At 45.9% G+C, this 15704-nt stretch overlaps 2 protein-coding genes across 2 annotated transcripts; both read right to left on the reverse strand.

The window, feature by feature from the left end:
• Positions 1-3088: 3088 nt before the first annotated feature.
• Positions 3089-4838, reverse strand: LOC139833044 (uncharacterized). Its single transcript, XM_071823151.1, has one exon. It carries the CDS (start codon positions 4835-4837, stop codon positions 3089-3091), a length of 1749 nt encoding a protein of 582 aa, XP_071679252.1. The 5' UTR covers position 4838.
• Positions 4839-4986: 148 nt separating this feature from the next.
• On the reverse strand, positions 4987-7015 carry LOC127333546 (uncharacterized). Its single transcript, XM_071823152.1, has 3 exons — positions 6568-7015; positions 5142-6474; positions 4987-5050 (listed from the first exon to the last, which is right to left on the reverse strand). The coding sequence occupies exons 1-3, from the start codon at positions 7013-7015 to the stop codon at positions 4987-4989; spliced, it is 1845 nt and encodes a 614-aa protein (XP_071679253.1).
• Positions 7016-15704: the final 8689 nt, after the last annotated feature.

Consider the following 15704-nt stretch of genomic DNA (forward strand, 5'->3'; position numbering starts at 1 on the left):
CGTGCACGAGAAGCTGCGGTGGCTTGCTGACCAAGAGAGTAAGTGTCTGAGAGCCCTAACTCCTTACCGATATGCTTTGCTTTTTATTCTTTTTTTACTGATTTTGATTTAATGCTTGATTTCAAACGTCAGCTAGGATTCCTCATCTGAAGTAGTTTGGAGTGGACGGAGAGTACAATTTCATGGTCATTGATCTTCTTGGTCCAAGTCTGGAAGACTTATTCAACTATTGCAACAGAAAATTCACTCTTAAAATAGTACTTATGCTTGCTGATCAGTTGGTAAGTTTTTCTTACTGTATCATAGCATTTTGGCTGTTAATATTGGCCCACCTATTTGACATAATACCAACGGAAGTATCTATGTGCAAATCAAATCTTATGTGTAATTGTTTTGTCGTTTTTACCGCCAAATTAATGCATTCAAATATTTTTATACAGATTGCTAGGGTAGAGTACATGCACTTGAGGGGCTTTCTTCATCGTGATATAAAGCCGGATAACTTTCTTATGGGTTTAGGCCGTAGAGCAAGCCAGGTTGGTGCCATTCTTGCACATTTTTATTTGCCCGACTTGATTTATCAATTTTGTTTCCTTTCTATTTGCATAATTCGTAGTGGCATTATACTATTTATAGTTTTTGACCTGGTCCATGATACACTGAAGAAAAGTTATATCATCTGGTAGCTTGGCACTTCAAACAGGGTAGAAGCCAGGGTTGGGCAAGCTTGTGGCTAGTCCAGCCTGATCATATACTCTACTGGGCATTGGGCTGGGCCAAAAAAAATCACAAGCTTGCCCCATTCCTGGCTCTAGTCCTGGGCCCTGGGTGAAAGCCTAGCTGCCCCAGGTCTGTTTCCACCCCTGAATTCAAGCCCCTCAAATTATAATTAGGAGAGGCTAAATGGTATCACAACAGAAATTCACTGGGTTATAGATGGTCCTGTACATGATCTTTTCTTGCTTTTTTGTTAAGCAAGAGATTCATCTCGAAACTGTTACAGCTGATGTTCATGCATTATGATTATAATGACCGTAATGGTGCTGTACAACTCTACTTAATTCTACTCCTGGTGTTAAATAATAAATAATTATTAATACATCAGTTGCTGCCCTGATGGAATGACTTTGCAACGTAAACGGTTAAAAATACTTCAGTTCTTGCGAGATTCCAGAAAAAAGCATGTCTGATTCGAGAGGGGGAGAGGGTGTTACATACCTGAACTCCCTGCTCTGATGATCCGCCTTTTTGACTCAATGAAATTCGGGAGGGACAGGTTGAACTCCAAATACACGAGATCTCTAGCCCGAGCCATGGTTCAGTGTACCCTTTATATGGGGCGTTTATGGGAAATGTTTTAATTACCATAGCATAATGTATGGGTCGAGTTAATTTACATTATTTGTTCACTGAAATTTAGGGATTTATTATGTAATTTGTGGGAAGGTGATATTACATACCTGAGGAAGGTAATTTGTAAGATTACCATAGCGTGATTCCTGGGCTGATGGTTTTGTAACATTGCGGCCCGGGCTGATTAAATGCGCGAGTTGATATTGTGGGAAGGTTAGGACGACCAAAGTGCTGGATTGCAGCGTGATTTGATATTGACTGTTTCGAAAATGGTAAGAAATCCATGCCTTTATGTGACGTCATCATATTGAGAAAATTCAGGAGACACGAATATTTAGTTGATCTGATTGACATTCCTTTTGCCAATTTACCAAAAAATATGCTATATTTATTAACAGATCCGAGAACTTCCATATTATGCTCTGTTTTCCAATAAGATTTTTAAGAACTTCCATAAGACTATATTGCGCTGACATGAAGTTTGCCATGTTCCAAATGATTATGTGAGATGTACATCACGTCATCAATATGTATTACTGTACTGGGATTGGATTTCTCTTTTGTTTGCTGTAGAAATACGTGGCCTAGTGTAGTTCGAGTTTTCGGAAGTCTTATTGTTAGACATAGACTTATTTTTGTCTTTCTACTCCATCTAATTGATGTTCCGTTTATACAATTCACAGGGTTTACTTCCTTGGAAATGTTTTCGAAAGGATGATCAAATATAATATTAATAATTAATGAATAATCAAAATGATAGAAACTTGTTAGAAAACTGACAATCATAGAGAAATATAACATTGTTTCACACATATGACATCTGAATTATTAAAACTTCATTATCAAATAGAGAACAACTACTCCAGTTTTTATTTATTATTTATTATTATTATATTCTGGACTTAAATTTAATCCAGCTTGTCCATCTGGTTCTCTCGCATTATGCCCTAGATTCTTGTGTTGGATCAACGTGGCCCTCGTGCATGTTTCTCTTTAATAGTACCAAACTTTTGACATGCTCCCGTATCGACATGTCAAGACGTACATGCTCTCTGACACCTAAGACATAAGTAAACGAACATTAAGATATGTATAACAGAAAAGTAGGATAGAGAGATATTGATGATTTTTTACCATCGAGAACAAAAAAATGACAGGATGTTGGGCAAGTCTCAATTCGGATGTTAGTACTACATGATTTTTTAATCTTAAAAATTAAACTGATGTGCCATTAATATACAGAAAACACTTTACTAAGAAAAATCAAATTCAGATCTGATTACTGTTAGCCATATGGGTAGTGTATATATAAGAAAAACATTCTGGGTAAATACAGAAGTAATGAGCAACTGCAAATCCAAATGATATGTACTCACACGGTTGATCTACAGAAATGAAGCCATAGCTTTCGAATAGTTTTAGAATTCACATGTTTAAGAAGTTTTTTAAGCCTTTACGTACCTGAGAACGGGACAAACTGATGAAGGTCTGCCTTTTCAGCATTCAGTCCAATGACCTTTTCAAGCTGGCCACCTGTTTAAGTTAAAACAGAAAAGAATAGTGAGATATCAGCACCCATCTTGAACAGTTCAAGCACACTTTATAGAACATTCCAGGAAGCCATATATAGATCAATAAATTTATAGATGAAATGATTACCACAATGGAACTGATCTGCACAAATTTTAAAAGATAGCATAGTGATTACTAAAAGTACAAGTGCAAAGTATGTCACCTAGGATGTAAGGATCTCCTTCCAGACTATGTTCTTCGTGTAGGTATTGACATGACGCCTCTTCTTTTTGCTTTCATCAGAGCATGTTTTCTTGTTATCACCATCTGGGATGACAAGAATCTTGACGTTCTTTCTAGCAGTAGATCTAGATAGGGCGACATATAACTGCCCATGAGAGAACACCGGCTCAGGAAAGTAAATACCGGCATTAGGTATAGTCTGCCCCTGTGCCTTGTTAACCGTCATGGCGAAGCTGAGCCTAACAGGAAACTGCTTCCTCTTGAACTGAAAAGGGAACATCTCATCATCAGAGGGGCAAAGTGGGATCCTTGGCAGGAAGATCCTCTTTCCAGCATGTTGGCCCAAAACAATTTCTGCATCGATAACATTTCTTTGGAATCCTCTAACCACCAACCTCGTGCCATTACAAAGTCCGTTTGCGGGGTCAATGTTTCGGAGCAATATGATAGGGCAATTGATCTTGAGCTTCAGCAAATGTGGGGGCAGACCAGTAGGGGTCAATGTGTTAAGAAAGTCAGGTGGGTAGTAGTTATGAGGGTCGTCCACCGCACAATCAAAGCTACGGTACAACATCTCTTGTCCCTGGAATCGATTTATCATCTTCAAATTAACCCTATCAACGCAGTCATTTCGTGTCGACAAGATTGCTCTGGAGGTGATGTAGTTTGGGTCTGACATGTTAGCACCAAGGCTGGGGAAAACGTTGTCTATTAGTTTATCAAGGTCGGAGCCCTTCTTTCCAGTACACGGCACACATATCTCGTCAGGAAGACGGATGTCACCATCAGCATTGGCCTTTTCCTTACCATCACCGATGCGCAGTAGGTACTCCGCAAACCAAGGATCACTATGTGCCCTCATATTGCGTTTGAGCTTTAGGTGAGTCATGCAATCCCAAAGGTAAGACCTACGTAGTGACGCATCAATTATCTGAGCCCTCGACCCCTTACGGACAACAGGGAGGACCTGCCTGAAATCTCCACCGAAGACAACCGTCTTTCCACCAAATGGCAGGTCTGGACGGCTCATTATATCGCGCATACTGTTGTCCAACGCCTCGACTGCCTGTCTCTTTGTCATGGAAGCCTCATCCCAGATGATGAGAGAAGCCGACTGTAGGAGTTTTGCAGTACCACTCTGTTTAGTGAAGGTGCAATACCCGCCATCATCAATGCTCAGTGGTATCTTGAAACGGGAATGAGCTGTTCTCCCTCCAGGCATTATGGAAGCTGCAACACCAGATGTAGCTGTCGCTACAGCAATTTTTTTCTGACCGCGAATCGTTGCGAGCAGTGCTCTGTACAGAAAAGTCTTTCCGGTACCTCCAGGTCCATCCACAAAGAACACACCACCCTCATCGCCATGAACAACAGACATAATTTTTTCATACGCGGCCTTCTGATCCGTATTAAGTGAGTCTGCTAGATTTATGTCCTCCTTGTTGGGCTCAATCACAGACTCCTCGAAGATCTCCCTTTCCACACCGGTGGCATTGTCAAATTCCTCATCAATATCAGGAAGAGGAAATGACTTGATGTCCTTGCCCATTGACTGTAGCATATTTCTGATATCTATCAAAACTTTCTGCTCAGCTACAATATTGGATGGATCATTGCGGCGATAGTCTTCCGACATTGCGTCAAAGTGCTTATCCCAGAGCCCGCGCACATCGCTAGGCTCGCAGAATACCAATATTGTCGCAAAGAGCCTTCGTAGAGATGAAGGCATCTCGAAGAGTGTAGATTCAGTAAGGGAGTCATCCAATGTGTTGTCCCTTTCGATCAACCCCCTTCTCTCTGCAGCTTCACGAAAGGATCCTAGCAGAATGCCATTAACCGTCTTTAGGTCATCGTAGCAGGTGGCCCCAGTGACATGGTTTAGAAGGACTCGCAGGTAATAGCGATCCCCTTCTGCTGGGTGAGCTGACACAATCCTTCCAACCTGTATCCTTTTCGTACGTGTACCATCTTTTTTTACAGCCCTTCTCTGCCAGCGTTTATCCTCACCTTTTTTACCTTTCTGCCAAGTGTACCATTCGGGGAAATCCCTGTACAAGATACCACGTGCCTCCTCATGTAATCTGTTTGCCCTGAAGTACTCTGTAAGCATTGACTTCTCAACACCTTGACGGTTAACTACTTGCTGGATATCTTGGCCCTGCTGGAATGAAACCATGTGACAGTTTTCTAGATGGAGCTGCAACTGCATCACAGATGGGTAGTTTTTACTCAACTCAAAGCCGTATATCCTCCACAAGGCTTCAGGAGGAGTCACCCACCTCGCATCTCTATACTGGTTGATCTCATCTATGTTCCCGTTGCTATCTGCCTTGTCAGCCTCGCTCACCGTGATAGACGCCCGATCGTGCCCCTTATATATGTACTTGAATAGGTACTTAACGGCCTTTATGATGGAGCATGCCTCAACATTGATGTGACAATTCAAGTGACGCAAGAGGTGAGGGTTGTATGGGACAACCCACCTATTATCCAGCAAGGCCTTTCGAACTGTTACTTTACAACCATCGTTATGTCGTCTGTATAGAGGGTATGAGTCCTTTCCCTGTAAGGTAGCCGCATTGAAAGGGCGAGGGTACTGATTCTTGCAAGCAGGACGGCCCTTCGTGCATGGACAATCAGGGTTCAAAACACCACATGGGCCGTGCATCATATGTTTCACTACCATCTTATACAGTTCTGGGTACTTTATCTTATTAGGTAGCTCTGCTGAGATAAGCTTGTCGTACTGTTCGGGGCATGTGAGCTTGAACCGCCCCTCCATGATTAGCAAGAAGTGTGCATGTGGAAGACCCCTCTTTTGGAACTCCACCACGTACACATATGCTTTTACCTTTCCGAGGATGTCCTTCTGAAACAACTTATTCTTCAGTTCCTCCAGTTTTGCCCTGAATACACGCACCACAAGGTCTGGACGATCTTGAGGTGTCTGGCCAGGGTAGGGCTCACGCTTGATCTCATCCCAGTTAGGATTGCATGTCATCGTGAGAAAGATGTCCGGCTTGCCGTATTTCCGCACCAAGGCCATAGCATCCATGTAGCGACGCCTCTTGTCACGTGGACCACCGATAAATGTTCCTGACAACACCGTACGCTTTCCAATAGCATCCGTACTACCCTCGCCGGCATGCAAGCTGTCCATCAGGCCTTGGTACAGGTCGGCCCTTATCTTATCCTGATGATTCCACATATAGTCCAACCGTGAGTTCTCGATCTTGATATATGTGTCGACCGCAAACTGCTGAAAAAGACGCTTTCCGTGCAGGATCGGGTTAAATATCCCAGGCCGCATCTGGAATTTGTAGCAGTAGTAGTCCCTCACTGACACACATTTATTTCCTCCCGAAGCTGCATAGAGAATTTAGAATGAGTGGTGTTAGAAACGGGAGATCATATGTCTTAGCATGGACTGCGCATGTAAAAAATAATTAAAACACAAACCTGGATCATTATCTTCGCCGCCATCATCATTGTTATCGCCGGGGGATTGAGAGGACTCGTCGTTATTACGACGAGCTAGACGAGCTGCACGAGCTGCCATCACAGTATCATAGGACACATTTCTCTTCGGGATATCGGTATGCCACCCAAGCTCGCCTCTAGGGAAGAATAGTGGGTAGGACAGTGCGTCGTAGCATCCATGATAGGACTTGATACCAAAAATATCTCTGTTTTTACCTTGCAGTATCACGCTGTGGTCGAACTGTCTTCGCCGTTCGCTTCCTTCCACCCACACCGCGGCTACTTCAGAACTGGTAGGTGCATTGTATCTCCTCTGGTCCATCCTTTGGTCAAGGTTTAGTGTGATACGATAATCATCAACATCCTCAACCTCTCCCATACTCCGTAGATGTTCAGAGTATGGGTTACCACGAAGTATGTTGACCATCTGTGTGATTACTTCTTTGTCTTTTGCGCACTGCTCTTTGCGGCAGCTACGATACCTGTGCTCTAAATTGGGGTCATCATCAAAGAAGTAAAGCTCCAGGTGACTGCCTTACAGACCATCTATTCTGCCAAATGACCTTATGTTGTGGTACATTTGGCCATGAGCACGAAAAGTGTAGATAGGATGCTTTGATGTGTTAGTGGTATCACCATCAAGGTTGCAGTATAGTGAGGTGAACGAGAAATGTCCATTGAAAAACCGTATGTTATCACGGAAATACCTAGCATCAGGGTCTTCACTCGTCCAAAGCCTCATAAGCTCGGGTGGTGTATCCGTGTTGGCTAGCTTAATCTGCCCATTACGACAGCAAAACCCTGGTGGCTCATGCTCGAACCTCTTTGCACCACAATGTTTATGTTTGCAGTCGTCAACAAGCTTGAGCATATGCGTTTCAGTTGGTATTTTGCTGTCTACCATGTCATATGGATCTGGCACGTTTGGAACCGAAGCAGAGTCATCATTGACATCATCTGTTTCCACATCCTCATCAGCATCATCTTCTGAAATGGTGGATACAGAAAAGTATTAGTCCTAATAGTGTGTGCAATATGTGCACTATATGGCTTGGAACATGATCAAATTACCTTGTCCGGCAAACATGTAACCTTCCTCATCTTCGGAGTCTTCTTCCAATATGACACCCTCGTCCTCGCCTGAAGAATAATTATCTATTTATGAGAACATGTTTCAAACAGGCATTGAATGAAAATGGGGAAATTAATTACCCTCATCATTGCCTGGTGACTGTGTTTGGAGCTGTTGAACAATATCAGACGTTGGAAGTGTACTTTCTGCATACACAACATGAAAATATATGTGTCAGGCACAGCAGTTGTTAAGAAAACAGCTTGTAGAACTAAATTATAAATTGAAAACACAATGTCCAACCTTACGGATCTAGAAACCACCCCTATTGTGCCAATTTACTTGTTGATTTGAGGGATCCTCAATGCCCAATATACAAGGTAAGAAGCACATTGCTAGACTATTGCTTCTTCTCTTCTGTGTTCTATATATTATTAGTGTTTGGGAATCCATCCTATATAGACTTCCCAAATTGGGGTAATTATAACTGAACTTAAGGCACTTTTTGTTAACAGTAGAAGGGACATATTTATATTAGAATGATATGAAAAGTCAATGTGATAGCATATCCGTAGTGAAATCATGAACCGTTAGTGTAGAAGTGCAAATGTAATCAGGCACATTGAATTTCAGGCCATTCTATCTCTGCATTTGACCTGTTCTACTACTTGATCCTTAGTTAAATATAATAGGCAGTATAGATTCCGAAAACTCGGAAGTACGCCCGAGCTTGAGTGCACCGCATATCCATACTATATCAGTCCGTTGGTATCTTTGACTGACGTCATAATCGGTGTTGTATAAGATGCAGTAACTCTACTGGTCTATACCGATGGCAGGGGGAGCCAACCACCTGGACCGTAAGCAGACCTGCATATGCGAACCAAAAAGGAAACAGTGTCACGCGGTAGGCCGGTGGTCTGTACGCGGTTTGGCAGACTCGGTCCTGGTACAAGATGTGAGGAGATGGCACGGTTGATCAACATCCGGCACATCTTGTTCCATCCGCTTAGAGCATCTCCACTCGTTTGGCCTCCTTGCACTGAAATCCGGGGTTAATTTTGTCCGGATTGGATAAAAAAATGGCGTGGGGAGGGCCAGCTTCCCAGCCGCGATCCCAGGATGATATGGCGAATTCAGATAAAATTGACGAGTTCGTTCAAACATAAGCGAAATTTAATGATATTTAACATATAGAGGCGAGTTCGCACATAAATAGGCCGAATTCGTACATATATTTGAATTCGGCGATTGACAAACTAAAACTAAAACTAAAAAACGTTCTCCTACATGCCAAAATGGCGGTAGAAGGACGTGTAGTCGCCGCCGTCATCGTCGTCGCTCGAGCCGGTGTCGTCCTGGGGCGGCGGCGCCTCGTACCAGCGGCTCGTACCCTGTCCAGCGTCGCCGGCGCGTGGCGGCGACGGTCGGTAGATGTCGTCGTCGCTGCTCTCCTCGAGCTTGATCACCTCCCTGGGCGCGGTGTTCCGCGCGGAGAACGGTGCGGCGGCGCGGGCGGCGAGTTGACGCGCGGCGGCCAGGTCCAGCATCCGCCGCTGCTACTCCGCCTCCTGGCTCCCAATCGCGCCTGGACCACTCCAGTGCGGCATCGATGGGGAGGCTGTTGTCGGCGGGCACCAGGTCGTTCAGCGACCTGGCGATCGCCTCCGCCACCGCGGCGTCCTCTACGCGCTTCACCTCTTCCTCGGCGAGCTGGTTCGCGGCGGCTGCAGCGTCCTCCTTCTTCGCCGACTTCCTCTTCCGCCCGCGCTGCGGAGAGGAGGGTTGGTCGCGGATGACGAGGGCACCGCTGCTGCGCCCTCTGCTCGGCGGTGGAGACGCCGACTCCTTCTTGACGCGCGCCGGTGTCGACGGAGACGCCACCTCCTTTTTCACCGGCGCCAAGGATGGCCTCGACGCCGATCCGGAAGACGACGAGCTGGCAGCCATGCGCCGTGGCTGCCAGATGTTTCCCCGGCGGCGGCTGGCCGATGCCCTCGATGGAGGGGGCATCGTCAGCACCGGGAAGTTGCCGCCCTCGATGTGCTCGAGGACGTTCTCCAGCGTCCTATTCGGCGCGCTCCACCAACGTCGGCGACCCGCGGCGTTGTTGCGCGGAGGCGGAGGCGGCGGGCCATCGTGGGCCGCCAGCTCCCGCTCCCACCGCCAGAGGAAGAACGAGTTCCAACTCGTGTAGTTGTCGGGGTGGTGGCGCAGGTCGGCGCGCTCTTCGTCCGTCATCGTCATTCGAGCCTCCTCGATGGCGACGTCGAGGGCGTGGCCCCGGGGCGGCGGCGGGATTGGTATGCCACCAGCACTTAGCCGCCACCCGCCGCCGGGAGGCCTCGTGTCCGGCGGGCAGGGGTACCCCGCCTGGTGGAGGAGGTGCCCCTCCCACGCGTGGAGCGACCGGCGGGGGTAGCCATTGTTGGCTGCGCCGTCTTCGTCGTAGAACGCCATGGATCGGGAGAGTGGAGGGAGAGTGGAGCGGGGATACGCGTCGCGGCGAGTGGAGCAGGGTATATAAGCGCGGCTGGTGCCGGCGATAAAATGACGCGTGGAATGCGACGCGTCCGCGGCGAGCTGACCGGCGGCAGGCTTTTAGTGCGCGCGGAAGACGATGCGTGTGTCGCTGACCGGTCGGGTCCACCTCTGCGGCGAAGACGAAGCGAAAAGCGTGGGATAAATATCTCGGTGTTTCACGCGCTTTCGCTTCGTCCAGAGTCCCCGAGCGCTCCACGGTAGGCCGGGGTTGGCGTGGGCTCGCCGGATGGATGAAAGCCCAAATCCAGCGAAAAACGAGGAACCGGGGGCGCGGCTGGGCCATTTTTCGCCGTCCGGATGAAAAAATGGCACGCCAGGGGCCTATTCGCGGAGACGAGTGGAGATGCTCTTATATATGGTTTATGAGTAGAATCTTGCTTTAGATAGGATCTATGAGATCAAAAAATTTAAAGAACAAAAACATGTTTAAAAATTCTCAAAAAAATTGACAACATACATCTATGGTATATGTGCAACACCAAAAAACCTCTGCTTCAATACATTTAGATAGCTAAAAAGGACAAATCTGGGAATGAATAGTGTGAAATACTATTCACCCAAAGCTGACACTATTCACTGCAGAATTTATCTTGTTTGTTTCTCTAAGTGTAAATTGAGTTTTGAGCTAAAAAAATTAAAAGTTGTAGATACAATCTATAAGTGTGTTGTATAATTTTATTCGATTTTTCCGCACTTCTTATGATCTCACCTAATGAGGAGATTCTATACAAGTCTCCCCCCGAGAATCCAATTTGTTTACAGTAACCATCCTATTCGTAAAGTACTGATCCCCCTTGGGGCCGGGTTCATGTTCTTCTAAGTTCTACCCTCAATAACAAATAAATTACATCACACTTTTGTCTTTTGCTGATAGCAGAATAAGAAAACAATTTTTCTCAAAGGGAAGTAAAAAAACAGCACAAAAACACGAGCCCCTCCAAACCGCAGTGTTCTTTGCAACACAGTTTGCCTTACGGTGCCCAGGTAGACCGCAATTGGAGCATTTTGCTTCTTTCCGAGGCTTCGCAACCCCGGGAGGGCGATCTGGACATGTTGTGCTCTTGTGACCAGGGAGCCTGCATATTGTGCAGAATCTTGTTCGCTTCGAGGTAGTCTCATACAACGGCTTGTTGCGGCTACTGGTTGGCCTGCCTCCACTTATGTTCTCCGATGGAACTAGAAGAGATGCATCCAGGATTATTGCATCACCACCTCCATCGTCCTGGGGGAGGTGCTGCACAAAAATCTGGGCCGTCGACCGCTCAAGCCGAGCTTTCTTTGCGCTAAGTCTCTCCTCAAGACCCAAACCATCCCCTTCCACAGCAACCTTCACGAGTTTTGGCTCGAGCACCTTTATGTACTCCATTGCTGTGGTGTATGCATCAACATTTACATCCCCTAGCCTCACCACTTCCATGTAATTAAGGTACATCTGGGAATGACTGAATGATGTCATTAGACCCTGATCTTTCTGGTACTGCACCTGGTGCAAGGGCAAAACGTCTTGCACGTCTACCGTCCATCTCTTCATCACATGCAGGGCTGGAATCTCGGTGAACCTAAGGGTGGACAAGAACCTGCAACCGGACAATGTACGTCATGCCCCCACACAGTTTACCAGTTGCGTCTGCCACGTCAAAGGGAAAATAAAATGTAAACATGATCTGGATTCTACCTTAAGACATGGCACCAGAGCATGCCCATGTGATCATACATACCGCATTCGCAAGTGTAATATCCATCGCTTACTGAAACCTCATACTGCACCTTGCACCACTTCTCCCGAATATCGCTGTCAAAATGTTTTGCAACATACCTCTCCCCTGGCACCACCTGGTCGACATAGTAAGACCCGGACTTGTAAAGAAAATCCTGGAACTTTCTGAACATTGTCCGTGTGTAAATTTATGATGTGTCTTTCTCCATAGGTTGGCCGACTTTATAAACCACGCCACCCTGTGGTTCAAAATGTAAGCATCGAGTTAATCAGTAATCACGGGTAAACAAAATCAACAGGGAAAGCACGGGCTGCGGGAGACAGAATGTGACAAAACAATTTTGAATCAGCACTAAACCGGTAGCTGTTTGTTCAACCTCGAATTATTCACAGCCAAGAATAGTTTGAGGATTTTTTGCTTACCAGCCGTGTCCTCTTGTCCTGGAAGCTCTTTTCCGAGTCCTTATCATATAGCAGTTTGTTAAATTGTTTAACACGTGCATGACCAATCTAGGAGACACATACGTCTTCAGCATGTGATTCACACTTTTGCTGTCGTCATCCACTTGCACACTGTAAGTGAATTCAGGATCCGCCGCCCAGAAAATTTCTATAGTTTTCCTGACGTTGTCATCTGCTTGCTCGCTACTGATCTTGCCACAAAGAGTTTCCAAAGCCCTTTTTGTGAATGGTACATTCTCCATTTTCGTGAAGAAACTTCCTATAATATTGTACACCTTCCCAAGATTGACATTATTTTCCCTCAATTGTTTAACCAAGTCCTATGCGCCCGCTCACCAAACGAGGCAGACAGATCATGGCTGTGGCTATCCCTATGATCGCATATGTACCATCCATTATCCTTCGAACGCAACAACCTGATGAGGGCTGGGCAAAGGCACCTGGTGAAATGCGAGGTTGTGGCCCGGGGTTTCCCCTGCAATTGGTGGAACAAATAAAAAAATTACTCTCGGTGGATCATTTTTTGTATAACAAGTTTGATCTTTTGATTTTTGGGTGCTCAAATAGCAAGGCAGGAAACACATCAAAAAGGGCACCCGAACTCACTCACCGAACACCCGCAGACTATTCCTTGCATGCACTTCAGTCGGTCGACATTGAGCCGGCTTTTACCATATCTTACCCGAACCCCCATTCCCATGAATACATATTGTAGAAGTCCTAAGCCTCTCCAATCAAATCAAACGGAACACTCACTTCTGGTACAATGACCTCGCGATTCCTCCTGGTTGGGAAGTCACGCAAGGTTAGCTCGAGGGTTGTGACGCGGGCAGAGTTTACTGTTCTTTCGGGCGGTGCCGTCCCTACACGATGTCTGCGAATGAAATAGTCAAGTCATCGCGGGGGACAAATGGCCATGTATTAAACTTTTTTCGGTTGCAGAAGAGAGAGAAAAATAGTGGCAACCATTTTTTCACCATTACTGTTTCTTTTCTACTTAGTGCGTGTTGATCGCATTCTGCCAAAATCAATTAGATATCTATACCTAATAATAAAAGCAAAAGGGTTTCTTGTCGGTCCATCTGTTTTTGCCCCTGCTTCTCTCCAAAATTACATGGATTGCCACCCCAAAGTGAAAAAACGGTTCGTTGTATTTCCTTTGCTCCAGCCTGTCCTGGTCGTTCCTACAGTGAGACTAGGCCAAGGCCCAAATAAACATGTCCACGTTCCTTTTTTGTTGCAAGAAAAAAAGGTCCACATTCCTTCAACCGAGTCCAAAAGAGGAAAGGAAAAGAGTCCCGGTTTTCTTAAGTTAATCAGAGATCGATCCACCCACGAGTTTCCCCTTGTTGCATGCTACGGTCCTTTAAATATGGGGTAATCTTGATCCAAGTTTACCGACGAAAATTGAGGTACGTTCCAAGACCGACGAGTTGGCCGGCGGCGACGGCGAGCCCGCGCTGGTTTGACGAGATCGAGCAAGGGCTCCCACTCCGCGATGACAGATTGACAGCAACGTCCGGGCATCCTCTCTCTTCCACCGTCAGAGGAGAAGGTCAAGCCGACCACCGCAGAAGCGCAGGCGGCCAGGCACTGGTCATTCTCCACGGACTGGAGAGTTCCACCACACGCTCCGCGCCACCGCCGTCTGTAGTTCCACCGTCATTGTCGGCCTTGCTCCTCTGCAGCTCCGACAGGAGTTCCGTGAGGATGGATGCACGCCGGGACCTGGGGCTATCAGAACTGGTCCGTGGACCCCGGGTCAATTCGAGCCACTACAGTGCTGCGGGGCTGCTACCTACCGCCGGCGACATGGAGGAACAGATGCCGCCCGTCGGGTGCCCAGACTCTGTCGTGGCACGTGGTGAGCCGCCAGCCACCCAGCTTGCCGCTAGGGGATGCGAAGGGCGATCCATGCGACGCTCTCACCGGCGGTGAAGGGAACCTGAGCAGTCTCGAGGTGCGGTGCATGGACTCTAATCAACGGAGGCACTGGCGCTTTCTGTATAGCATGGTCACCGCCTCGCCTGATCGATTGTGGTGGCAGCCTGAATTTAGAAACGGATCTAGCCATGGTCTTCGTGAAGGACATGATTTAATGGATTGATTGATGCTTCAGGGAGAGGATCTAGAAAAGGGGATTAGGAGAAATACAACTATGGGTGCATGTGGTTGTGGTGGTCAAATAGGATACATGATCATGGAGGAGTGCATGTCGAAAATCAGCTGCTCGTGTATTTGGATCCACCGCTTCCTCCTTTTCTTCAACACGATTCTGAATTTTCTGGTTTCACACGATTGTTGACAAGAGCAATACTTGAGATTCATGCTTTGATGCTGGTGGTATATGGTAGATAGTGGATTATATAAAATGGAAACTCCTGCATTTGTCAAATTTGTGGTTTTAGAAGTATTGGTTCTATGATGTATTCTCTTCTTTAGCAAGTGCGATGTTGCTTGCTGGTGTATGGGCTCTGGGTACTGCTTGCACGTGAGGGACCAGGAGTAGTACACTGCAGTCCAATCCATCTTGCAATTATTCTCAATGGCTCGACCAAATAAGATAGAGTAAGTAGAAAACCGGTTAAATTACAACGCTTCTGTACATAGCATCCTCATGTTTCTATATGATGCAAGGGAATACTTTTTCAGTTTGGGAAAAGAGCTATCACACTTTTGGTTCCAGGACTGGTAACGAAATTTCCAATGCATAGTTGTAGATTTTCATCACCTGGTCAAGCGTCATATTCTAATCATGCATGTACATGTGCTTCAGCTAGACAAATAGAATTGTTTCTTCGTAAAATTACAATTTAACAGTGAAGTGAAACATATACACATTCCTACGATACAACAAACATATGAGTCTACCTGACTGTCATTTCACGGCCACAGAGTTTCACATAGAGAATTTTAAATGATGTTGGAAAATAGAAAATAGAAGTATTTCTATACTTCGTATTTAAAGAGATGCTTATATTAGATTTTAGCATGCTATACTTATTAGCTACGAAGAACTCCTCAACAACTGTGTATCACTGAGATACGTCTTTACCCCTAATGTTGTTCACATCAACTACGGAGATTAATTAATTGCTTGAATATGTGTTTATACTGCAGTCGTACCAACGAGAAATTATTTGGCTTGCTGCTGATTTTTCTTCCGGTGCAACGCACGGGCACTTTTGCTAGTATATCTTGAAAGACAACTACTGAAACTAGGAAAAAACTACCGATAGTCCCCCCAAACTAAGTAGCTCAGGTACTCTAACCAGATGTATTTAACATAAAAATGGTGCCAAGATTTATAGCAGAGTTCAG

Source organism: Lolium perenne, chromosome 1, assembly GCF_019359855.2.
Source record: "Lolium perenne isolate Kyuss_39 chromosome 1, Kyuss_2.0, whole genome shotgun sequence".
In the NCBI taxonomy this organism is placed as follows: domain Eukaryota; kingdom Viridiplantae; phylum Streptophyta; class Magnoliopsida; order Poales; family Poaceae; genus Lolium; species Lolium perenne.